Genomic DNA, 27,127 nt, shown 5'->3' with positions numbered 1-27,127 from the left:
CTGATTACTGCCAAAAGCCTGGTTCTGATCGTGTCACTGTCTACTCAGAAATAACCAGTGGCTTCCCATTGCCTACAAAATAAAGTCTGAGACCCTGAATCAGATACTCCAGTTGCGTCCTTAACCCACCTTTTCCAGCCCTCTGGCCTGCGGCTCCCTTCCAGACCAGACCCTCTGGTCTAGCCACTAACTGACAAGTGCAGGTCCACACTGGTTCTCTCCTCGGCTTCTCATGCTGTACTGCCAGCTCTGCCTGCTCTCCACTCGATGTGAGCACATATAAATCTCACAGGCCATTCAAGACTGTCTTCTGCCCCAGACTCCCCCAGCTTCTCTATTCCGAACTTCACAAAACTTAATCTGCACCTCTCATGGGGAACTTATTATGAGTTGTGCTGTAATTACTTTTAGAAAACATGTCCATTTTTTCTGACTGGTCAATAAGCTTCTTAAAGGTAACATCAATAAATGTTTTCTGAGTGCCCACTATGGTGCCAGGCACTGTTCTAGGAACTGAAGCCCCATAGCGAACGAGAAGGCCGAGGACCTTGCTCCCATAGAGCTCACTCTCTAAGGTCAAGGGTCATGTAAACAGGGGAAGTGAATATAATAATGCCAGAGACTAATGAATGCCAGAAAAAAATAAAAACAGGATGAAGTCACAGAGTCTAGAAAAGGCATCATGGAAAGGAAATTCGAGGTGATATCTAAATAGTACGAGATGCAGGCCATGCAAAGATTTGAGGACAGAGCGCAGGCAACTGCGAAGACTAAGGCTAGACAGTGCTTGGTAGGCCTGACAGTCACAAAGGCCTGTGTGGCAGAGACCGAGTAAGGGCAGACAAAGGCAGAGCAGGCCCCCCAGCCTATGCAGGATTTCCCCAGAGAGCCTGTACTGTATTCCAGGTTCAAGGGGGAACCACCCAAGGCTTTCAGCAGGGCAGTGATGAGACTTAAGTTTGTAAAGATCACTCCGGCTGCTGGTAGGAAAAGGATAATAGGCTGCAAGAGGAGATGCAGGGAGACCTATGTTTAAAAAAAAACAGAGTTTTTAAAGAAAACTTGGGTTTTTCATTCCTACTGAATGAGAGGTTTGGTAATAAAATTTTTCTGACCCTCTAGGTTCTTTCCTATACTCACCAGTGCCTAACTTGGCTCTTTGTACATAGCAGATATTCAACGAATTACTCTTCTCCTTTCCTCTGAAATCCTTGGTTGAGAGCAATGATTTCCAAAGCCTTATTAATATTTTTTTTTTTTCAAAAACACTGAGTCCCTTTCTTAATAGAAGCTCAGTCTGTCAAACTAGAGGTGATAGAGGTGTGGGGGACATTGTGAGTCACTTTCACGGGAGCACTGGTCTAAAATGTCAACCACAACAAGCGTACCTATCTAAACCACCGCAGGATCGACCAGATTTCTCAATGAAGAAATCAAGTCGTTAATTCTGGTTAACCCATCAAATGTTGTCAAAGAAAATCAGTTTCTCTGGAGTCATAAACCACTGTTATACATAGTAGTAACTTTAAACACAACAGAGTTCTACTATAAGATTATTTCATGGGGTTGAGTATGTTACTGGTCAAGTGACAGACCACAAAGCAGAGAAATAACTAAAAATTGGGCATGAAATGACTTAGCCTATAATCCAGCATTAATCTCATATCCCAATCCTATTATAATAGGATTTCTCTGAAGTTTCTTAGTAAGTCAAATCACCTTCCAAGCCTTTCACTAGATTTCAAAGTCACAAAGTAGTAATGACTCTTTAAGCAATATGGTTTTTCTCTATTTTTATGGTCTGTAGACTACATCTATTTGCAAATATTTTTTGTAAAGTGTGTGTAATTTGCAAACAGCAAAAATAAAATCTCCATAAAGAAGCTTGAGCTATTGGAATTACTTCTATCTGCCCACACTTTGCTTCTAATTCTATTCATGTAATGAGATTAGCCATGTTACCTCAACAAGGAAAGGCATGGCTCAAATCAGTTATAACAACTGAAGGAGCTAATCCAATGGAAAAAATTCACAGATTCTGAATTAGGAACCTCCCACTTTCCAAGCTATCAAAACTATCTCCATGGAAGGTCATTTTCTTGCCTTAAGCACTGAATGACTCCAATAAGAAAAAACCAAAAGGGGCTAAAGAGGAAGGGAAGAGAAAGAGCAGGAAGGGTCTGGAGACAGGAGGCATGAAAGATCACGGAAAACAGTCTCAAATAAGGCATATGAGAAGAGAGCTTATAAAGTAAATGATCTTTTATTACAAAATTTATAAAATTCGTTAAACTAGAAAAAAAGGGCCCGATTGCGTAATGTCATCATCACACTCAACGTATTTTCCTCAGCTGCCTCCAGACAGTGTCTATGTCTCTGTAAAGACCAAAGGCACAACAGAGCAAGGCACGGCTAGAGATCCCCATGGGCAGATGTGCAGAGTACATGCTGGAAAGCAATGGGAGATGATGCTGGAAAGGTTTCTGTTAGTAGAACTGGCATTTTCCACCTCAACCAAATTCCAAACAACTACTTTCAGTTTTTGCTATTCAGTCCCCCTCCCTGATTCCATTAGCTGTCACTGCCAAACTGAATGATTTTACTTTCTAAAGTTTTAGAATATACCTCTGTTTTGATCCTACTGCACAAAGGACAAAAGCTGTAGACAAACTTGACACCCAGCTTATCCTTCTTTCTACTTAATTTCTGACTCTTAATTATGATTTCTAAACACCAAAACTCAGATAAGTAAAGAGTTATTCTAAATAGCCTCATTGAAATTACTCATGGAAAAAAAAAAAAAAAAAAAATAGCTTGTCACTCCAAGAGAAATTAAAAAGGAAAATTCCAGAAAGCAAAAAATAGTCCTTATAAAACTTTTAGTATCTCAACAGCAATGGTATTCTAATTTTTAAAATTTGTGTATGAAGAAATAGTAAACATCTACAAGTTATTTAAACATACATGAGCTAAATATTAGTGTTAACACTTAGGCTTATACAAATACTTACAAATCTAGAGGAGTTGTCATTCCTTACAGTCTTGGCATTTCCAAAAGCTATTAAGAAAGAAACAGTTGCATAGTTAAAATTGACAGAAAAATAATTTTGAACAGAGATAAAACAAATGTAATATTTGACATCTATAAATCTTAGAAAATACAACTTGTAGCAATGACATTTCCATCCAGAATTTCCATAGAAACATACTTAACTGAAGCATACTAAAGCTGCCATGTCTTATTATAAGTTCATATAAAAAGAGTCATTCCTATGATTCGTGGAGTTTTTTTAAGTATTACTGTAACTTAACCTCTTCTAATTCAAGACCTTTTAACTGTTTTGACAGTAGTCAACTGAGTGGCAAACAAGCCAGGCTTCTATGATCTCCAACTACTATCATCAGTGAATAAGGTTATTTCAGAGATAACTCCTACTTAAAATTACCAAAGATTTTGTGAAATTTAGTAAGATTTCCAGATAGAATAAGTCCTGAGAAACTTTGTTTAATTTATTTTAAGTAAAGCTATTTAAATGTGATTAAATATGCAATAGAAAGAGTAAGAGATTTAAAAACTAAGGTCATTTCCAATAGGCAAAACGCAAAACGCTACACAGTTTATGGCTGTCAGACCGAATTGAAACTTTCCAGAATATAATGAAAACTAAACTGGCCCATACTGCAAAATTCAAATGTTCCAGTCTCTGCTGCCTCAGAGCCAGGATCTCCCACAGGACTTCCTTTTATTTTATTTTACCTTTTTGCCTTTTTATTATTATTATTAATTTATTTTTTTATGGTGACATTGGTTAACGAAATCTGATAAGTTTCAGCTGTACATTTTAACAGTAAGGCATATATATTTACATTGTGTGTTCGCCTCCCATAATTAGTTTTCTTTCTGTCACCACATATTTGACCCCTTTTATCCTGCCTACCTCCCCCCTTCCCCCACCCTCTGGCAGGACTTCCTCTTAAATGAGAGCACATAAGAGCCACGGGTTCATGCTGCCCAGGCACCGAGCGTTCCTGTTTAACACGGGTAGTTCATACTGTCATAAGGTAAAAGGATTGTTTCACCTAGCTTATGCGCAAGGCAGGGCCAATTAGTCCGGGCCATTGTAGCAGAGAATTAAGTTAAATAAATATAAGTTATATAAGCAGAGAGGATCCCTGTTTGGTGCTTTGGAAGCTCAGCAGGGGACACCTCAAACTTTAAAGCGCAAACCCTATCACCTGGGGATCTTGTTCAAGTGCAGATGTTTATTCAGAGGGTCTAGGGATGGGCATGAAATTCTGCATTTCTACCAATGCCCCCCCATGACCACTCCAAGGCTGTTACTGGGATCTCTGGACCACACTGCAGCTAGCAAGGACTGAAGAGACATGATGATGTAGTGAACAGAACCAGATCTTCAGATTAAGAGGCCAGGAGTCAAATCCCTGGAAAACTCCATAACTTCATTAAATTAAATGGAGAGAGTAAGATTAGAGTAACAAGAGTTCAAATGCCAACTAAGAACTAAAAGGTGGTCCAAGTTTTGAAAGCAACCACCAGATCAGGTGGGGAAGTGTATGTTAAAGTCAAAGTTCACCTTGGATACTCGGGAGCCAAACCTGATAACGTTGTATTTCACATTAGCTGGTTTTTTTATGTTTTTGACTTTTAAAAAATAGATGGCTCCTGCTCAGTTAAGACAAAATTTACAAAGTCAACACAAAGAAAGTTCTTTGTATCAGACATTCTCCTTGGAATGGGTATGGTTTGGTAGGTCTGACACCAAATCCTTTTAATTGAAAATAAACTGAGGTGCTATACCGAGTGAGAAAACCTACACACAAGAAATACTCAAACAATGATGTTTGTCAAAGAGGTTCACATTACTATCCCATGTCCATTACTAGCTAAAAAGCTTTAATAAATACAATCTTGAGAATGGCAGTGTTGACCTAGCTATCATGAAGATCATGACATTTTTCGTATTTTCACAGGCTAGTCCTTCCTGGTGGGTGAGACCACGTAGGGGTGCCAAGTTAACTAACTTGCACAGCCCCAAAGTCCAGCTCAAGATGCTGGTACATAAAAGACAGTTTATTGTGCCTTGAAGGTCAAGGGCAAGTGAAAGAATTGCTTCAAAAAATTTTTACTCAAGGCTCCATTTGCAAGCCATAAACCATCTTTTCATCAAACAAATCTGAGTTGCACATTACTAAACATAGCTCTAAACACAAACGTCTTTTATTGTGAGCCACAGAACCAAAAACAAGTGTTCCATTATAGAACACTTGAGACACATTCCTCAATTGTTTTTTTAAGTTCATTGTTCTAAATGTTCATTTACAGTAGCAGCTCCAGTTAAAAGTAAAGCATTCCCATAAAAGATAATGCATGCCCACAGCAGACATTTCTTCCATTTCCTGCACTGGAGCCTTGCTCCAAACACCATCGAATAAAGGGCCAGATTCTAATCACAGATGCAAGCTATAGCATTCCACAGTGCTTCTCCTTTAGATCACGGCGTTCTTAAAATAAATATATGCAGAAATATAACACATGGACAGCATTCTAACTTAAAACAAAAAGTCAAATACTAAAATGATGAAATGAAGATAGAGCACTTTCTATAATAGCTCTTTATTTCTTAAGGTACTGAAGGGGAAGAAAGATCAATAAAAATATAATAGATGTTTCAGCCTTTGCTTTTCACAAAGTTCAAGTATTTCATGGCTCCTATTTCACTGTCTGGGAGATAAAGATGCATGGTATCTCCTTGTAATAAAGTAGAAGGAAGTGGCCAGGCCAGGGGTCCCCAACCTTTAGGCCATAGACCAGTACTGGTCAGTGGACTGTTAGGAACTGGGACGCAAAGCAGGAGGAGGTGAGCGGTGGACCAGCCAGCAAAGCTTCACCTGTATTCGCAGCCACTCCACAGCACTAGCATCCCCACCTCAGATCATCAGGCATTAGATTCTCATAAGAGCACCAGTCTCTAGTGCCAAAAAGGTCGAGAACCGCTAGACAAAGACAACAGGCAGGGTTCTGTCCCTCCACACTGAGGGTATCTCCCTATCCCAAAGCAGTTCTGCTTTAATCCATGCTAGATTTTGACCTTCCATAACTGAACAAAGGGTTGAATGAACCAAACTACCCTTCTAGACCAGAGATTCTAATCAGGGGTGGTTCTGACCCCACGGGGGACATTTGGCAATGTGCGGAGACATTTTCAATGGCAACAACTACGGAGAGGGGGACTACCAGCACCTCGTGGGTAGAGGGCAGGGATGCTGCCAAACATCCTACAGTGCACAGACCAGCCCTCCACAGCAAAGACTTATCCAGTCCAAAATGTCAATAGTGCCAAGGTTAAGAAACTCTATTCTACCCCAACGATTGTGTTAAATGACAATTAAAACATGCTTACAACATACAGCAACATTAAGGGCTTGTCACCAATAGAGCAAGACTCTGATTTACTGTTTCCAAAGTAAAGGATGGTTTTTATCGATGGTTCAAGCCAACCTCCATGGCATTAAGGGGACTCGCCTCTGGCTTTGTTTTCTGATGGGATAATGGGATGAATGTTGGTGCCCCTCCCCCATTCACATGTTGACGCTCTAACCCCAGTGTGATGGTATCTGAAGACAGGGCCTTTGGAAGGTAATTAGGGTTAGATGAAGTCATAAGCCAGCCAGGCTCCCACCACCACATTCAAAGAAGAGGTCATGTGATCACACGGCAGTGAGATAGCTGTCACCTGTAAGCCAAGATTCCTCAAAAGGAAACCCACCTTGCCAGCACCTTGATCTTAGACTTCTGAGCCTCCCTCCACAAGAGTTGGGAAATAAATTTCTGTTGTTTATGCCATCTAGTCTACGGTATTCTGTCATGGCAGCCAGAGCTGACTAATACAGATGACCACACACAGAGTTTGAGCTCTACAATCAGGTTTTGGCTCTCTATGGCCCTGAAAACGCTGGCCCTTAAATGCTTCCCTGGCATAACCTTGGTTTCCCTGACAACAGAAATAAGCAGCCACGTGTATAACAACACTCAAGTTGCTCTTTTCCACCAAGTTTTTCCTAGCTAGCAAGTCAAATGCAAATATCGGTTGATCATTTTTAAGCAAAATTTAAGTGATTCAAATAAAAACTGAAAGGGAAAAAAAAAAACAATCTAAGTGGGAAAGCTCCTTTTACATGAATAAACTGTTGCCTCCTTTAAGCACTAAAGCCAACAGTTCTTAGGATGTAGCTCATTTGCTCAGCATGTCTGGGCCTGAATCTCTTCCTTCCTCTTCCCTCCTAGCCCACCTCCTAGCACATCAAGTATCTGAGGTGCCCTGAAAACTAGATCTACTGTTCAAGTCACATCAACCTGATGTACACAGAAAATCTTACCTTCCAGGACTGGGTTGGACTGTAAAAGCTGTTCTTTGACTTGATTAACTTCTGCTCCTTTTCCACAAACAGCTGCTACATAGGACATAACAAGCTTGCTGGCCTCTGTGGATGAAAACAAGCCATATTAATAAATGAAACAAAAATATCTTTAAAAATTCTTTGAGGAAGGAAATTGTGGTAAGGGTACCCACTAATAGTGTTTTCAAATGACTCTATCTATACCTGGGAGTTAATACTGCTTTAGAAATCTTAAAATATCTGTCTTTTCCATTCAATGACATGTCATTAATTCAGATATAATAGGAATTATGCTTAAAGGTTATGTCACCCGGCTGCTAAAAAATTTTCTGAATAACATAGCCAACAAAATCTCAAGAAAACTATCTTCTTAAAGCAATCATTTATATACGATTACTATATTACACACAGATGATTCAAGCCAAAAATAACTTCATAACCTGGGCATCTTTACCAAATAGATTTTTAAATTAAAAAACAAAAACAAAAACAAAAACAAAACCTGTTCTCAAAAATATTTTCTAAATCAAACCAGTTTGCTCACAATTAGAATAAATTACTCTTCGACTCGATTAAAAAAAACTAAGCAGCTAATCTAAGGATTTTGATAGCAAGAAATATAACCTTTTCAGGGCACTATTGTTTGCACAGGCTTCACTAGTAACCCTGAAAGGTAAACTGCTAAAAGAAGCAGGCCACCTGAGGCACACAAAGAACTCTTAGCTCAAAGGTGGACAAAACTTGTTTTGGGTGGTTCCATCCATCTGGGTCTATCGGTCCATGTCGCCTCTCAGCACTTGCTTCCTCAATGCTGATCCTTTTAATACTGAGTTCCAAGGAATGCTAATAGGTATTCAGGAAAAATGAGGTCTAAAGTCAAATGAATTTGGGGGCCACAGGGAGCTAGATGAAGTGAAACAGGCTTCCTTTTTAAAGGGCTTCTCGGAGGATCACGTGCATTGTGGAACTCTGGAAAAGAATCTAGAATGCTGCATTTCGCAAACTTATATTTGCCATGCAATCTGTTCCTCATTGAGCTGTCCTGGTTCTAATGTTCCATAATCAGGATCTGAGAAATGCTCCTCATTTGGGCCGTCGAGGTAAGGAAAGCAATCTCCCCAAATCTTGCTTTCTCTCAAGTCTGCTCTGGTGGCACTGTCTGAGAGCAAGACAGCTTTCTCCAGGTTTGAGGGGGAGTCTCTCTGCCTTTGAATCCAGGAGATAAATTTCAACACTACCATTTCTCTTGCACAGACCTGGAAGCGGGTGGCTGCCGACCTATTCTCCATTGTTGAAGAAATAAAAAATGAACAACTGGAATGTGACCTTGGGAGCATTGCCCAACACTTGCTTTAGGGCCTTTGAGCAACCCACAAGTGACTAACAGGAGCCACTGAGCACCAAGTGCAGGTCACATAAAGTGCTCCAGGACTAGGATGACAGCTTCTGGAGGACTAGCAAATATAGTATAGGGAAAGTAACCGATCTCACGGAGCCCCGAAAACTGTGGTGAGAGGCTGGGTACCTCCTTCAGTGGCTGGAGTTAAGTCTTCCTCCAATTTGCTTTCTGTGAAATGCAAGGGTACAAACAGATTCTCTGCTGATCTGTGATACCTACTTTCTGCTGTTTTCCTTTTAAAGATTGTAACTGAGAAACGTCAATCTTTTCATCTTTGCAATACCATTCCTCCAAAGGGCATTCTCCCTTAACACCTCCATTGTGTAAAGTTCCTGAACTACATTTTCCATTGTTCTCAGGGTTTACCTAAAAGCTGGTGAACTGTATGTACATACTACAGTTGCTCTGTTCAGGCTGACCTGGCCTCAGTTATGAACAAAGGTTTATATATTAGGTTTTATTTGATTTCTTGGTTCCACATTTCCCTCTACCTACCAGTCCAAACTGGAACTCTTCTTCTGGTCACTTCGGGATATTCTTTCCAGGCTTTATGCCTTTTGAGGTCAAGTGAGACTGCCCTCCCAGCCAATTCCTGACATCCCATGATATCTGGCCTCCAACTCTGGGCCAGCTCTCCTGAATCATCCTCACACTGCAATCTGCAGTTTTGGCTCTGAAGCAACTCACCTCCAGGCTTTCTTTCTCTTCATTCTGCTTTCTCAGCAGCACTCTTTGCTCCCCATCCACCTAAGCTTGACTGAAACGGATTTCTGATGGACTATCCGGCATTATTATTATTATTATTATTAGCGCGATCTGACAAAAAGTATTAAAAGGCCAGGCCAGGCTGCTTGTTTGTTCCAATGATTATAGAATTCACTGCTGCCTCAACTCAAGCCTCAAAGTTCAGATACATGATCACACCAAGTTCTCTGGAAATTTTTTTCTAATCCAAGAGGAACTCCAGGGACAAAATGCTTTGGGGGGAAAAAAAAAAAAAGATCAACTAAGAATCAGAATTCTCTGGTGGCCGCTAGAATTAATTTGGTCTCTCACTGACTTTTTAATGACCAGTATGAAATGGAATCAAGTTCTCTCAGGATCGATTCTGTTTAAAAATGGCACTAGGAGCAGTCCTTTTGGAATTTGGATTTGACTTACATCATCTGGCTGTTAAATTGTATATAAACCCACAATCTCTTCTGAGATATAAAGAAGGGCTAACAAACTGAAATTAGGAATACTTTATTAACTTTAAAATCTATTTAAGTAATTCAAATTCAGATATAATTTTTTTTAATATAGTTCAAGGATACTTATTTCTAAGTTGTTAAAAAAGTTTCTGTGTTCAGATTCCTAACTATCTTCAAGAATTCTAATACTATGCTTATTTTAATACTTTATTTTTGGAAGCCAGGATTAAGAGTAATCTTCTCCAAATAAAGTCTCATTGTCTAAAAGAGACAACTCTTGACGTAATACTTGATCTTTAACTTAAGTAGTTTATGAGATATTCACTACTTTAGAGAAATAAGTAAAGCAGTAAGGATGAAATGTAAGGCCCAACAAAGTTTAGGGAACTGTTTTCATGATGTCTCACCGTGCCGGAAACAGGAAATAACAGTTATCTTATAAAGCTTTCTGCTTTATTTCCTTTTGGTTCTTCTATACTAAAGTTCAAATAAAATTTAACCTTTACTCAAATGTTAAGATGTTTATCCAAATCAAAATTTTATGTAATAATATCTGTGAATGAGAAATATTACATTTCTGAGGAAAATCATTAATTATCACCCTTTATATTTCCAAGTCTAGTTTCTTAATTATGTTGACTATTATAACTAAACATGACCTTGGCAATCACAGCATAAAATTATAAGCATTTTCCAAAACTATTTTTGAGTAGATTGTGAATATATTAATCCAGTAATCATAAACTCAATGACGATGTTCTTTACATATTGTAAAAATATAAAACTATTCTAGTTGAGACAAATAGATATATTCTTCATGTGTACTCAAAATTCTGAAAAGCACTGCCATTTTAGACATGATAAAAACACTGGCATTTAAAATTGGCAAAAGGGGAAGGGAATTAAGAAGTACGAACTTCCAGTTACAAGTCATGGAAATGTAATGTAAAAAAATAGGCAAAATATAACAGCATTACTTAGAGTCAATTCTTAGACCATAATTTTCTCTAACTCATAGGTACTTTACAAATGTAAATTTCTGTACATATGTTTGAATGTAACTTGAATCCTAAACTTCACCAACAGTCAGACAAAATATCAAGTTTTCGAAGGCAAAAATCTCTTCTCACCAGAAAATGGTAGAACCTCTAGAGTTTAACAGATATTCTGCATTAACTGACAAATAGCCTGTAACAAAATGCTACTAGATCAGAATTCATTTCTACAGAGAACAGAAAGGGTTTATAGATGATAGTTTATGACTCTGGGGATTTTAAATTCCAATTAAGTTAAGAATGGTAACTAATTTAACTCTGTATTCTCTAGTACCTTGTACTAGGTTGTGAATGATATATGTTATTATGCATGTATTATACAATCATATAATTACATAATGTTTTTTACAAAAAAAAAAGGGAAAACAAACACGAAAAGTGTTTTGCAACTATGAGGACAAAAGGATGGGACTCTCACAGCTAAGATATCAAAACCTGTGTATGTTAACCAAGCAGGCTCCACATGGATTCAATCACTATGTCAAAAAACAGCTCTGAATATAAGCAGGCTTATTCTGAGTTTTTTTTTTTTCCACAGAGCCTCTAATAAATTTACCAAGGAGTTAACAGGTATTCATGTATGCATTCACAGATACATGTAACATATATGTGACATGTAGATTATATAAGACATATATATCATGTAGCATATAGAGAGAACCACACATTTTACACACACACACAGATATATTTATGTACTTCTATACCTCTCTGTCTCCTTGGTTAAAATGCCCAAGTTTTCCTAGGGACTGAGCTTACATAGGTCTGGTCGTCCAGTGACCTAAGGAAAAGACTGCCTAAATCAACGAGGCCATATTTGTGTACAATGAAACCAGGACTCTGCAACACTGAAGAACGCCCTTTTCGCAGTCCTGAGTCTGCAGTGCTGCAAAAAAAACCAGCTACAGCCCATCCAAACTGATCCAACAGGCAGCTGCAAACTGTTCTATTCATGGCACAAAAAGCATGGGTCCTGCAGTGAGAAACACAGCCTTTACTCCAAGAGGAGTCATGACTGGCAACGTTTTTATTGAAATATAACTATATATAAGTGGCTCTGCTTCTGAAAATTGGCTATGAAATCTCTGAAAATTCACATAAAACATGTGGGTCAAGAGAGGCGTTTCTCACACGAGGAAGAAACAAAACAAAAGCCCATTACGTATTGGCCTTGAGTTTGCTTAGCTATTCTGCTTCCACGTGGATATATTCAGCATTCTGAAACACTCATCGATGTTAAGGCTACAGTAAGTGACATCTCTGTCACTGACAGAGTCAGAGAACTATCACAGATATAAAGTAGGACAAGGTCATTTGGGGTTCAGAACTAAAGGCCTTACTGAGCAAGGCAGACCTCATAACATTTTGAGCAGATGGCTGAAGAGTTCCTAGAAACTGATGTAACTGTAAAATTAGAAACCAAGTAATTTATAATGTTTTCTTATGTCAGGATCATCTTTTCAGACCCACAGATTTATTCTGATGTCCTTGGAAAAATGTAGTTATGATGGTTCCCTCATGTTCTGCCTCCCTGCCCCGATCAGTGCTTACATGGTTCTCCACAAACTATTTGCATTCGTGGCAGTAAACTGTGAGTTCACCACTGCCTAGAAACACGTGGGCACTACTCTGAAGCATGATGAATTTTTTAATTTAGCACAGTAATAATGAATTAAATAGGGCCACCAAAGAACTCAAAGAATTCACACCTCTGAGGGCCCAGGTTACATGACACTGCAGTGTAAGAGTGTCATCTGCCAAGGAGGGCTTACAACCTAGTTAAATTAATTCTTATAAAGTAAGTCCTCTGATACCACGTGGTGATTCTGTATAAGCTATTAAGTAAAGACTCTTATTGAAAAGAGATACTGTATGTAAAGTACATAGCACATTCTGGGCCCTCGATAAATGTTAGTTCTCTTCTTCTTGCATTTACCAACACATTGGTAAATTTTTAATAACTATATGTAATCAGAAACAATTTTAGTGGGTAAGATAATGTGACATTTCAAAAATGGTCTGGTCTCCCTCTTCCCCACAGAAACACGATTAAACTCCCTCTCCGAATTCCTCCCACTATACTGCTGCCATCTCTATATCATTTTCCATCACTTTATTCTACCATAGGTAATCTCCATGTAACGAAGACATCAAACGACACATAAATTCTATGCATTACTCAAATTTATCGTGTAATACAATTAAAACCATAATAAAATTTGAAGCAATTTTTGTACCAGTGCTTTCAAAAACAAAGAAGAGCAGAAAAATGTGGGAATAAGTGAGCAAAACTCTAAATGTCTCTGGGGACAGAGAAGTAGAAGATGCTATTGGAATCTAGGAAAGAAAAGGGAGAATTTAGCAGCTACCAAAGAGTATAGTTGAATGGATATTTAAAAATAGCAGCTCACAGGAGCAGTGTCCACCTCCCAGCACCAGGAGGTTTAGTGATAATGGACAACTGTAGATCGTGAGATCTAGGAATTACAGTAGCCTAAAGATAAGACAAATACTTCAAATGACCTCTAGGCAGTGCTACTCAAAGTATAGTCCGAGGACCGGACCAGTAGTCCTCAAAGCTGGTTAGTCCATGGACCTACCATTCTACACATAAGGGTAAGGTTTCAGAAGTTTTTGTAGCAATTTGGTAGTTTATTCTGTTTGTTGAAACTAAAACAAAAAATTAGAGATTGAATTTTCTGTCTCCTTTTATTTCACTGCCTGGTATTGGCCAGCAACAAACTGGGGAAGAGGGCACCTGGTGCTCACAGTGGAAGGTTTAAGAAGCGCTGCTCTAGGGTGTCTATGGCATCCTCCCCTGGCTTCCTGCCTGAAGCGACACCTAGCCTTGTATGCAGTACACAGAATGGCCCTACCAGAGGCAAAGGTGACAGCCCTGAGCAGCAGCTATCCATTCTCCAGGTTATGACAGGGGCAAAGGGGTCCTAGCAAGAACTAGATCTGAGGAAAATGATAGGGACAGAAGAATTTCAAGTGGTAAAAGGGTCACTGAAACCAACAGGACAAGTTATTAAATAGAAAAATATTAAGAGAAAACTACAGAAAAGAATGGACCCTATGCCTCTAGATTTCTACCATAAGAATGAGGTGGTTTTATGTTTGTTTTTTTCTCTCTGAAAAGAATGAACGTCCACCCTCCAAAACAGTACTAGCAACCTCCACTCAGTTTTTCAATAAAGATGCATGAGCCCACCAGGAGATGGAATCTCACTCCACGAGGCTAATTAGTGGATATGCTGTCTTCTTGGAACATATGTTCCAGAGGAGATGAGGAATTGGCCGAGCCTAATGAAACCAGTGACCACAACCCACTTCTGATGACTCACTTAGGAACAACTTGATATAATCATTCCCTCAAAGAGTATATCTTCAGTCATGACGAAGAATGAGTAAAAAGCTAAAAAAACTAATAGACTTAGGAATATCTTCATCTTTTCTTCCCTCGTGCTTAAAGAAAAAGGAAAGATATGTCAAGTGAATAGTCTTGTAGATATAGACAAAATAACTGGGTGGGAGTAGGTGGCATGAGAGGCACCGCCATACTAATGCTTTCTGTCAGGGGACAAAGATTTTAATTTTCCTTATTACCATTTTCATTGATCAAGCTGGAAAAAAGAGAGTTCTGAACAGCCCATACCCAAAGATTCAGATAATGACCTAAAAAGGGATGGCAAACTCTACATCATGGACAGCTAAATCACCGAGCAAAGTGGAAACATTTAAATCCCACTTTGGCAAGCAGTAATTATCAATTATCCAGTCTTAGCTATAAAACAAAAATATTTTAAATAAATCACAGGTGTACTGTACAGCACAGGGAATATAGTCAAAAATATCATAATTACTTTGTATAATAGATGGTTACGAGATATATCGAGGTAATCACACCATAAGGTATATAAATGTAGAATCACTATGCTGTACATCTGAAATTAATTTACTATTGCATGTCAACTATACTTATTTAAAAAACCATTTAACAGATGAAATCACTATGAAAAGACCACCGCCTTCCTCCTTTATGGACTCATCGGTTCCATCAAAGAAACCCACTGACAACAGCAGTTTCAACCTGTACAGTTTGGACTCAGAGTACAGCTCTTTTGAATCTTTTCCAGGTAGCTGGGTACCATGTGTACAATCACTTTCTCACTCAAGATCATCAATCACACAAAGTGCTTTTATTAAAAGCACAAAACAGCAGATAATCCCTCCATTTGAAGGTTTGTTTTACAGGGAGGTGGCCAGCCCAGCTAAAAAAATATACAAAAATCTCAATTCTTTAGGCTTCAGAGGAAAACTCTAGGGTGAAAGTCAGCATTTTCCTGGTGCATTCCCTCACTTTTTAGCAGAGAGAAGCTGTGGTTTTGGCCTCCCAAAGCCCAAATAATTTGGCATTCCTTAGGAAAGGGGTAAAACCTCACAGACCCTGGTGTTCCAGAGGAAAGGTAAAAGAAAAGTACTCAAGGACTGAACTAGAAAGGTCTAGAATCTATAAATAGACACCCACATTGGTTGGAAGTCTTCAATAGTTTACCTGCTTCTTCACGTGAGAGAGGAGCTAAGTCCTTCTCAGGGAACATACCGTGACCCTCATCAGTAGCCTCCCACAAAGGAGTCTGGTGGCCCTGAGCAGATTTATGCTAATGAGCCATACCTGCTCTCTTTGCTATGGTCATTCTGTCATTCTGTGCAGCATTTACCTTCTAGTGGAGAAAAGTGAGGTCGTCCAGTGATGGCCTTACCTGTTTTTCCTGCTCCGCTTTCCCCAGTAATGAGAATACATTGGTCTTTATCTTGATCTCGCAGGGATCTATATGCTTCATCTGACAAGGCAAAGCTGCAGGGGGTAATGGAAAAAGAATCTTTAGACCACAGCTCACCATTATGTGTTTATGGGATGTAACTACAGTCCCTTCACAGGGCCACTGATATACTTTAGATAGAAAGCTGAGACATCACATTTTATTTCCTTAAAATTCTTAAATAAATAAACCATCCATTCTTTGTGGCCCATGTTACCTTTTCCCATGCATTCTCAATGAATCAAAATGGTACTGATTTACTGTACTCTAGATATGCTTTATTTAATGCACATGATATATTTGTGGTTTATTAAAATCTAGGCAATTCAGAGAACCAAGGAGAAAAATGTTATATCACACGTCCAAAGCTAGATAATGTTGAGATTTTCAGGACAGTACACTGGAGTTTCAAAATAATGAGGAAAAAATCTTTTCAAACATCAGAGAAACATTATCAAATACCAAATAGCTGATATTACCACTAAGCTCAATATAACTACTGCCTTCACAAAGCAATGACTGAAACTATCAAGTCCACCAGAGGCAAATGGTACTATGGGTTGCCATGGTTCTTGTCCAGTCCCAGGCCCTCAAGCTTCTAACTGTACTCTATGATGACAAAGGGTCTCCTATCAAATAAGGCCAGGCCACTCCTCATGTTGACACTCGGCTGCTCCTCAAAATTTACAAATAAGATGAGTTTTGCTCTCTCTAGCTAACTGAAAAATAATTTTGACACTATAATAATGTATTTAATATAGGTAAAGTTCCTCTTCTACTTGCTTATCAGCAAGTACTTACTGAGAGTCTACCTTATGCCAAGAATATGCTGGGAATGTAAAGATAATTAAGACTCAGCCCTTCTTTCAAGAGTTCTTAGTCAAGAGCAGGGAACTGAAAATGGAAATCCAGCAAGATAAGTACTGATAAAGATGGTCTGTAAAACACTGCAGAACTAGACAGACTTCAAGAATCTTAGAAGGTAGAAAAACCAGTCTTAAAGAATTTATTAGCAAGACAAAGGACTTTTAGGTGAAAACAAAAGCCAAAATATCCTAGAGGTGGGGTGAGGGGTTAAGAGCAGTTATATGTTGCTGGAAGGCATACATAAGTAAGGGCCAGATGAGTGATGAGAAAATGGGCAGACTCCAAAGAGAACAGCATCATAAGAAGCCACCCTGCAGGGCTATAAGCAGGGGGAGTGGCACAATGACATCAGAAAATAATTAAAGCTAAAATAGCAACACTGATCATGTACCAACACTGCCCCCAAGTCCTTCATATGTAATCATTTTAAATATCACAACAAAACTACTAAGAATAAACTATTATCAATCACATTTACAAATGATGAAATTGCAGCAAAAAGTGAGGTAACGCTGCCAAGTATGACACAGCAGACCCAGAACTGACCCCTGCTCTTGACCACGGGGCTACACTGCCTCTGCATTTGGATAAATCACAGGGCCACAAAGATCCACACAAGAGAGACCAGTCTGGAGGCCGGGAGACTGGTGACATGCTAGGATACAGGAAGAGTTTAAATATGGCTGACCAAACCACAGGGGGCCTTTCAATCAAGGACTTTGTCTTTCCTTCAGAAAGTGTGTGGAGCCATTAATGTTGACAATTTACTGAGCACTTTCAATATACCAGGAGCTGAGTGAGGTGTTTTCATATTCATAATCAGATTTAATCCTTAAAAGAGCTCTATCAAGTAAATGTTAGCCTCCTCAAAGAGAAATCATCCAACTGAGATGAGAGGTGATATCAAATGCCCATGATTTCTCTCTGCACGGTCATGATTTGAACTCAGAAATATTCATTCTCCTATGATTATTTGCAATCTTCTCTTTCGCCTGGACTACAATGAGACCCTCAAGGAAAGCCACCCGGAGACTTATAACCCTCACATCAATGGATCCAATGGCCTGCACATAGTAAGTATACGCTAAGTGTATCTGTTGAATGAATGTTTGTATAAAAGGAAAGATCGAAAGAAAAAGTTATGAAAGTATCTGGCACAAGAGCCTTTTCCGAGTAACAGGTTGTTTTACCTTGTTTATATAAACAGTGTACACTGCTCTCTTTCTGTCCAGCTAGTATTTCTCTTCTTCAAACCCCTTTCAGCCATTCCCTACGTAACCAGTGCTGTGCTCACCCCACAAGATCACTCAGTGGTTTCATCCTTCTCTAGGGTTTTGATCCCCAGGTAGAAACAAGTGTCCCCCTCTGTGTACCACTGCACATCAGGGACAGTTAAAACAACAACAACAACAACAACAACAACAACAACAACAACAACAACAACAGTGAATGCGGAGGAGAACGACGTGCTGGCTGGGATTCCCTGGGCTCAAATCCACAACGTGCCACCTACATGACCTCGAGCAAGTCATTTGCCCTGGCTAAACTTTGGCTTCTTCATGTACAAAAGGGAGAATAGAGTTTAGAGGATTCAAAAGAAGTGTATAAAAAGCACGTTAAAAGTGATAAAACCTAGAATAAATGACTGAAATATTCTGTATTATAATTAGTGATGCACACCTCATATCTCTTACCAGAGTGTAAGCTCCTCTGGGCACATCCTTTCTTTCTATCTAATCCATCTCTGTGCCACCCACAGAGCTGTAAAGATAAGACATCACCAATACCAAATTATGAATGAATGAATGAGTGGATTCTCTCCAAGTACTGACAAAGTCACTACTGGAGTGAGCTCCGTGAAGAACGGTAAACAGGAAATCCATTTCTTCTATGATCTTCGTGCAGGGAAGGAAAGCACTGCTTAGATTTCTTATTAACTTTCCTCTCCCTTCCCACTCCTTCCACCTCCAGACAGTAATTCAGAGATGCCACTATCATAATCATCATTGCAAGACCAGGAAAACACATACAAATGAACTTTCCAATCACATACATTCACCACCTCTTCATGAGTTGGTTAAGTCAGGCCTTTTCCCCTGCTCCTAGAACTAACATTTAGCTTTATCTATTACACCAAAATGATGCAAAATTACTTCTAACATAAATGACCATGATTGTATGTGTGCATGTATATGTGAACATACCCAAACACACGCACACATACACAAACGCAAAAGAGGCCTCAGAAGCTCACTATGACTCTGTTATGGGTTTGTTTCAAGCCAAAACACCTAAGCTGAACACATATTTTTCTTGTCTTTCCAAACAGAAATATTTAACTGCTGTCCCCAAAACTGGGCTTGATTCATCTAATGGAAAGTATACTTCAATATAAGATTAAAAGCAAAAAGGGACAGTTAATTCTTTCAGGACTCTAGAGAGCCCTAATTTCAAATTTTCATGAAAATTTACAAACTAAAGTACTTAAGCACCGGGAAAACTGGCTTGGACTACTGGCACACCCATCTCAAGCACAGTAAAAATGTCATCATACTTATTTCATATAAACACAGATCTTGACTTCACTTTTTTAAAAAATGACAAAAGGGTGGGCCCTGAAGGACACAAACCCCCATCCCAATCTTGTTCTCCTTCTCTCTGGCAACATCAGCACGTACCCATCACCAAGGCCAACATTTATAACTATAAACCGAAACCACATGCCAGTCTTCCAAACCACTCTGTAATTAAGGAACCTAAATAAATCTTTAGAGAAGTTTTACTTAAAAACAGTTGTGACCCATATGCTTCACATTATTTTGTGAGCATGTCAGCATTGTTATTTTACCACACACAAAAATGTATGGTCTATTATCATATAATGACGATAACGTAAGGGGCAAGCATGGTTTTTATCCCGCCACATCAAGAGCATGGTTTTAGCCACTTCGTCAGGCCTCTAGTTGAGCTCTAAGAATAGAGACGGCCTAACATGTGAATGCAAGTCTCCCCTTCATTTCCAGATCAGCTCAACGGCTGTTCGTGGAGAGCCAAACTTTCCCTACACCAAGTTATGCTCTCTGCATGTTTCCAAACAGCTGTACCTATTGCTTTTAGGTTTCAGAAGTTTGGTTTGGGGCTCATCTGTTATTTTCAGTCAGGGCGGAATGTTGAGTTGCACGTTCAAAATTATCTAGCTGGTATTTATGTTCCTCCTCTGTCTTATTTCTGTTCAGAATGTTCGTCCCCACAGTGGTTCTGCTCTCATGGTCATCGAGGGCATCGGCAGGAATACTTTCCCAAAACTTCACGTCCTCCACCCTGCCATTTTCTTTCTAAGTTTATTTCACCTACAGTGCAAAGCAGCAAAGATGCTCTGACACCAAATATATTACCACCATCACCTAAAGCTTATGTTCTTCCAAGCATACCCTTATTTTTCAGTTTCTCTGGCTCACCCTTAATGAGTTACATGAGAAATCACTCTCTAAACCAGTCTAATCCATTCTAAGGACTTAGTTTGTCATTTCCATGAGCCAAAGAGTTTAAAAGAACAAAATTTGTCTCAAGAAACTTTACTAAACTTAGATAACTGCTTTTGCCTTTTTAGTTCATATCTTTTTCTAAAAAAGCTCTCAAAATGGTATCCCCTTGCATTCAATCCTGAGTCCTAGAATACTTTCAAGTCACACTAGGGAAACTGTTTCGGAATTTAATCCTCTTAAAATAGCTCCTTCTCAAAATTCTTATCTACAATTGAGAGCTACAAATCACTACTATTTCTTTCCTTTCTAGCACTAGTTCAGACCTAAAAACTGAGTGTTTCTAAAACTAAATAACAAAAATGTGTTTTTAAAAAATTCCTAACCTCCATTTTCCACCAATTTCTAATTTTATATTGAACCCCGATCAAGGGCTGACATAGCCCATAAAAAGGAAAGAGAAGAGAAGGAAAAGGAGAAATTATGTGTGGTATGTTTTGCACGGTAACCTTGAAAGTTTTTTGTTTTTAAGGAGAAGCACAATGTTAGCCTTCCTTGTAAAAGACTATTATAGATACCTGTGTATTTATAAATGTATCATATTCTTAATTCAGAAAACGTTCACCCACTTGAAACATATCACCTTGATAAATTAGTGTTATAGCCTTCCACGAGACATTCATACTATCACGTCCTAGGGAAAAACGTCAGGAGAAGTCAGTCTTTATAGTTATTTCTCCCAAATAACTATTGTTTTTTATCCTGAAAAGCTTTATTGCATTAGTGTCCTATGCCAATATAAACATGGTAAATTAATACATTTACAATACAGTTATCTCCTCATAGCCACAACACTGGTAAGCACTCCTAACAACCTAAGCCTTGGAACAAGAAAAGATAGGAAACAAAAGTAAATCTCTCTTAAAAAGAAATAGCAATGGGTAAAATGTACACTATGAAGTAAAAAAGGAAAGAAAAACGAACAGAATTGGGAGGGGGGCGGAGATGAGTGGTAAATAGACTAAATCGTTGCAAGGTTTCTATATTTTACATAAAATAGTACAATATTAACTCTATATGGACCCTGAAAAGTTAAGAATGTATATTACAATACCTAGAATAACCACTAAAATAACACGAAGAGCTACAAAAAAAACCTAAAAAAATTAAAATGGAATTCTAAAAAAAAATTCAAATAATCCAAATGAAGGCAGGAAAAGAGGAACAAGCACAGAAAATAAATTATTAAATGGTAGACCTGAATTAAACCACATCAACAATTACATTAAATGTTAATAGACAAATACTCCAACTAAAAGGCAGGGAATGTTAGAAGGGATATAAAAGCAAAATCCAATTATATGCTGCCTGCAGGAGTCACATTTAAAATATAAAGGCTGAAAGGAAATAAAAGACCTACTACCACGCCAAAAAAAAAAAAAAAAAAAGGTCAAAAAACCTGCCCTGCATTGTACTTTTTTCTCTTTACACATCTAAAGTCAAAGAGGTAACCTAGTTGCCATCTCAAAATAAGAAGGATGGCATAACACATGGCAGAGTACAGGTGAGACTTAGTTATCTTAAAAATGAGCTAAAAGCACTTTTCTAGTAATATTTTATCAACATTAAATTTTCTAGGTTCATATACATTCTTATATCCTACACACAAGTAGCTACATTACTTTCTTTTGGCTATGTAATTAAAAAGGTGGGTTTCTATTAGCTACAAAACACAAGTAATCTCATCAGGAATGAATCACTTTAAGATGATACCTGTTCTGAAGTGACAATAGTAAAACATCGAATAAAGCTCAAAAATCAGGCTTTAAAACAGAGCATGACAAAACGGCACAAAAAGTTTATTTGTCCTTTAGAATTACATTGGTTTTCAAAAAACAGACTCCACAGTATTTTTGTGAAATTTCACAGATCATCGGAATCAACCTCAATGTACATCAGGTCTCTCATTACTTTTTAATGGGTCATTCAAAACATTTTTTCATCTCGATGGTCAAATGTAACTACCAAGGGGACAAAAATCCCATATCTGAATGTTTTGTGTATATAAAATGGCTCACATGTGTTATATTTATGTTTTAAGAAACAACAGAAATCCTTTTGCAATTAGTCAAGAAATTCTCCTATTTACAGTATTAGAATTTACAAACAAAGCTCCTTCAAAAAGTCACAAGTTAGTTACAGATTATAATCCAAAACAAAGAGCAAAGAGCATTCAGTCTTCTTTCACAATTTTAGGAATTTGATTTATAATCCTTTTGTGATGAAGGAGCTTTGGGGCACACCTAAATTCTTCCTAGCCCATGGGCCTGATCATTATCAAAATCATAATGGAGTTCCACAAGGGTACCCAGTCCAGGGCTAACTGACTGAGAGAGTCACCTGACCCCATAAACACCTTCCTTCTACTGAAGACTGATATGAAGTTGGACTTGGCCAAGGTGTGTGACTCTTTTTTCGAAGGTGAAATGCCAAAGCCAGGTATTAGAGACGTGCATTAGGAAGTTGATAAGAGGCTTTGAGAGACGAAATTATGCCAGGAAGGAAAAGGACTGGACTTAAGATATGAAAGCAGTAAAGAGGAAACATCTGCTTTTAGGGCCTAGAAGCTGCTTTTTGGAATTTAGTAGTATTCCCTTGTGCTGTGGAGGACTTCCTTCAGAAAATGGTGCCCTGAGCACGAAACGCCACAGGGGGAAAGCCCTCCACAGAGCAGCATCCTGCTTTGGGCTTGGCAAGCAGTCAAAAGCAAAGAGGCTGATTACACTTTATCCGTCTTTGCTGCTACAGAGACTTGAAGTGTGAATGGTTCTGCTGTCTTGAATTAATCCCCTAATAAAAATGGAAGAGTATGTGAAGGCTAGACGAGAACATCCACAAGGACAGGGTTCCCAAGGAGTTCAAGAGCACCCATGAGATTAGAGGCACTATACTCAACTGTGTGGGTTGAGGACAATGATTAAGAGAATCTGTCCTCTCCAAGCTTAAAATCTAATGAGGACACTTAAGTCCCCCCTATAGAGGGAGTGTGAGAAGGTAATTAACACATTAGCAATATCCTAAACACATTCAGAAAAGGAAAAAACGACTTTTCCAGCAAGAGGAATTGTCATGGAAAGCTGGAAAATCTGAAACCCCAAGGCATGCACAAGGATACAGGCTAAGAGGACACAGAGAGCAAGGAGGAAATTACGTTATTTCTCCTGTCCAGAAATTAATAACACACACCAGATTTGGTGAAAAGAACAAATAGACAATCAGACTCTTAATTCAAATTCAATAAGCCCATAAAGTATTTTTAGTATCTTTTAACAAAAGAATACTAACAATCATCTTTTATTACCAGACTCATATAAATAATGACACAGTTTACAGTCTACAGGAACAGCCCTTACTGCTCAAGGTAAATACAATTAAAACAAATTCCCAAAACAATTGCTTCAAATTTTTTTTTTTTGGCAAAGTTTTATTTCGATTAATTTCATAGTTAATTTTTATGACTTTATTAAGGGCAACTAAATCCTGGAAATACCTACCCCAAGAGAGATTATTACTCCAAATATCTTCCTAATTACCCTTAGGAGTTATTTTACTCACTAAAGTAAAAAGAATGATTTCAAGTTCTCAAAATGATGATTTTTCAGATAGATATTGTTTTCTGATTTAAAGCCTAAAAAAGTACTACCTCGTATGCAACATTGGGTGTCTTCATTTTTGTTTAACTGTGAAACACACATTCTGATTTAAGCTACTTCACATCCACATTCCAGATAGTTAAGATTGTTCAGTTAAGTGAGCCTTTCATGTTTACAACATTCAAATTATAAAACACATTTGATCTGATAGCCCCCTAGTGCCTGTTTGTACACAAGATTCAATGAAGTGGAGTCTTAGCTTCCCTCCAGTAGAAGGGAGACACACAGAGATGCTAAGCCACACTAGAAGACACTGGGCTGGAGACCTTCTGTGGCATCACATACTGTAGAAGTGCAAAGAGAGCTCGTTGCAGTTAACACAGAAGGCTTTGAATGGAGATGGCATCTTAATGGGAACCCCAGGCACACACTGCTTTGTTTCATTAAACAAAACAAAACAAAAAAGAATGCAGAGAGGAGAGGGAGTGGGCAGTAGAAGGTTATCAACTTCTTCAAGCTTTGATCTGTACTTCCGGTCTTACAGAGCTGTGCAGAGGATGTTTATAAAGCACCTTGCACAGTGTCTAAAATAGAGCAGGTGCTCAGTAAAGGCCTGAAAGACTAGCTAAAGCTATTCACATTTTAGAGAGCGAGATCTGCCACTCTTTCAGAGTGGATGCAAAATTCAATGAAATAAACAAATACTCATGAGATACCTGATTATAAACAGATACACGCACATATACACACACACACACCATTGTATATATACAATGAAACGTCTGGGCTTACATGTATAATTGTGGAGGGAAGAAAGTGAATTGGCAAAATAATAATAATGATGATAATAATAATAGTAATAATAATAAATACTTCCTGGTTATTAGCTAAATTTATATCATGATAGTGTAAAGGAGGAAGTAATTTTAAGAGAATTCAATATTCATTAATTCAATGAACACTCTATGTATCATGGAAAGTGTCAGGTAGAATACAAAGGCTATCATCACCACCCTCAGGTACTCAGTACAGAGAAATCATGTACTACCTAAATAGATAATAATTCAGTCATTTGAGGACACATTAATTTGGTCTATGGAGCTTACCATAGCATGAAAGAGATTTTGGTACCAAAAAAAATTTTTTTTAATTAAGATTTTACTGCTTCTCTTACTTCCAGACACCTAAAACCTTTCAAATCCACTTCTTCCTGTCCTCTCCCCATCACCAGTTTTTCATTGCCTTAGACAATGTCCTCATTGCTGGCCTGAGCCCAGTTAACTTTTAGAGAAGTCTTCTATATCTAAGCAGGACACTTTCACAAGCCATCTTGATACAACGCTGTCAAAATATGGCATTTTTCATTACTATTACACTGTTCATTCCTAATCTCGTCCTCACTGCAGCTAGATTTAACTTTTTGCTTTTATGTGTTTCTGTAATGAAGTTTTCCCCCCAAATGTGTTAAAATTCATTGCAAGATTGTATCAATCCTGTCCTCAAAGACAATGGGCCTATGGAGTACTCTGATTTTAAGTAGGATGCATTATTTTGCATAGGTACTAAAGATGTGTTTGCAGCACGCATGAGGATTTACCATACAGTCTGGACTGAAAGGAAGTGACCCTAACATGGCCCAGAGGCTCCTACTCCCCTCCTCACCACCCCCCACCAGGGTTTCATAAGTACCTATTCAAATAAGGTTTGCAAATTCATGAAATTAACCAAATGCAGAAGACTTTCCTCTGGATTTCTAAACAGAAAACAAACAATTTCTGTCATTACACAGACATATCCATGTCTTAATTTTAAAAAGAAACTCAGTGATTGAAGGAAGGAAATTAGAGGATTGTGAATCGGACCATCAAGATAAAAACCCCCTCAGAGAATAAGCAGCCTCCAGGCTTGGTGTGACTGACAGCCCCCTCTGAGAGGACCTAGTGTGGTCAAAAAGGATGACTACTCCTCCTTTTCTGTGTGTGTCTTCCAGATGGTTCTCACTCTAGGGAAGGGGCTTCAACAATAAGATAAAGAAGCCTCAAAATGCCAGTAGGTCTGTTCCGCGCAGTATTTAGTTACTATTTTCATTTTTTATGGGTTTTTTTTTTTTAATGCTGCCTTTTAAAAATGGCTTCAAAGTGACCACACAAGAATGGGTAAACCAAAAATACCATATGACACTGGCCCTGAAGGCTGGCTTCCCTGCAATGCTCCTCCTCCTAAAATGCAAACCGGTCACTCTTTCCTTGACAAGACTCGCTGGCTCTCCACCACTCTGGCAAGAGGTTGGCCCAGGACTCTTGGCAGAGGACGATGAAACAGCAAAGCAATACTCTGAACTACGGCTACTGCTGGAGGAAGTTTTAATGTTACATAAAGCTTCCTAGAAGCTTGTCATAAAGGGGTCAGAAACAACTCTTATATTATGCCATCACACAGAAAGCACGGCCCTAAAATGAATCCAGATATGGAGAACTCAAACATCTGCCTTCAAGTTCTTTTAAGCCATGTCAATATGTCTGCAAATTGGCCACAAGAAAATGACTATTGAAATGTAACATCCACAAATCACATATACATCTGAGAGAAACACTAGGATCTGCAAGCAGGCAGTTAGCATTTATTACCACAAGCCTGAAGGCAGGAGTAAAAAGTCATCTGATAAAGACTTTGTATTTAAAGACCAAACTTTGAGAAACTAAGAATAAAGTTCTGAAAGCCAGCAACAACCCTTCCAGGTCTGGAAGGTAGGACAAGAGAACCGTGGATAAAAAGAGACCACGCCCCGAGGCACTCTGGAGACAAATACTGGGTCCTCGAGAGCTCTGCATGGTGCTGGTGTATGTTCTCTAACAGAATTTAAATTCAAGACAAGGTTCTATCTTCCACAAAAATCCCGAACTTAATAACTTCCTTCATGTAAATCCAGACTGCTTTCTGGTTACCCAGAGGTCAAAATTGGGCAGGACACTTACACAGAATCCAGTCTCCAAAAGCTTCCTCACTGGTGTGCTACAGATTACAAAGCAAGGAAGGCCCTTCCCAGGAACTTGTCTGTGTCGCCTGGCTAGTGCTCTTCTGCCCACCATCTCCCCCAAAACCTTCTCCTGGAAAGCCCTCAATGATTCCCGTTCTAGGAGCCCCTTGTCTACATACCTATAAAATCCCATTTATACATCTATTATACCTTCACATGCAGTGTTTTAATTTTTTGAAGACTTTTTGGTTTATGG

At 38.6% G+C, this 27,127-nt stretch overlaps 1 protein-coding gene across 6 annotated transcripts in view; it reads right to left on the bottom strand.

The window, feature by feature from the left end:
* MYO1B (myosin IB) overlaps positions 1 to 27,127 on the bottom strand; it is a 159,273-nt gene that overhangs the window by 67,274 nt on the left and 64,872 nt on the right. For all 6 annotated transcript variants that reach the window (XM_039844289.1, XM_039844290.1, XM_039844287.1 and 3 more), the window contains exons 4-6: positions 15,833 to 15,927; positions 7,399 to 7,503; positions 3,012 to 3,058 (exon numbers count right to left, since the gene is read on the bottom strand). In XM_039844289.1, the coding sequence (XP_039700223.1) occupies positions 3,012 to 3,058; positions 7,399 to 7,503; positions 15,833 to 15,927 (247 nt within the window). The remainder of the gene's footprint in view (positions 1 to 3,011; positions 3,059 to 7,398; positions 7,504 to 15,832; positions 15,928 to 27,127) is intronic.

This window comes from Pteropus medius, unplaced genomic scaffold, assembly GCF_902729225.1.
Source record: "Pteropus medius unplaced genomic scaffold, Ma_sr-lr_union100, whole genome shotgun sequence".
NCBI classification, from domain to species: Eukaryota; Metazoa; Chordata; class Mammalia; order Chiroptera; family Pteropodidae; genus Pteropus; species Pteropus medius.
The sequence above is the reverse complement of the archived record's forward strand: the minus strand, read 5'-3'. Positions and strand labels throughout refer to the sequence as shown.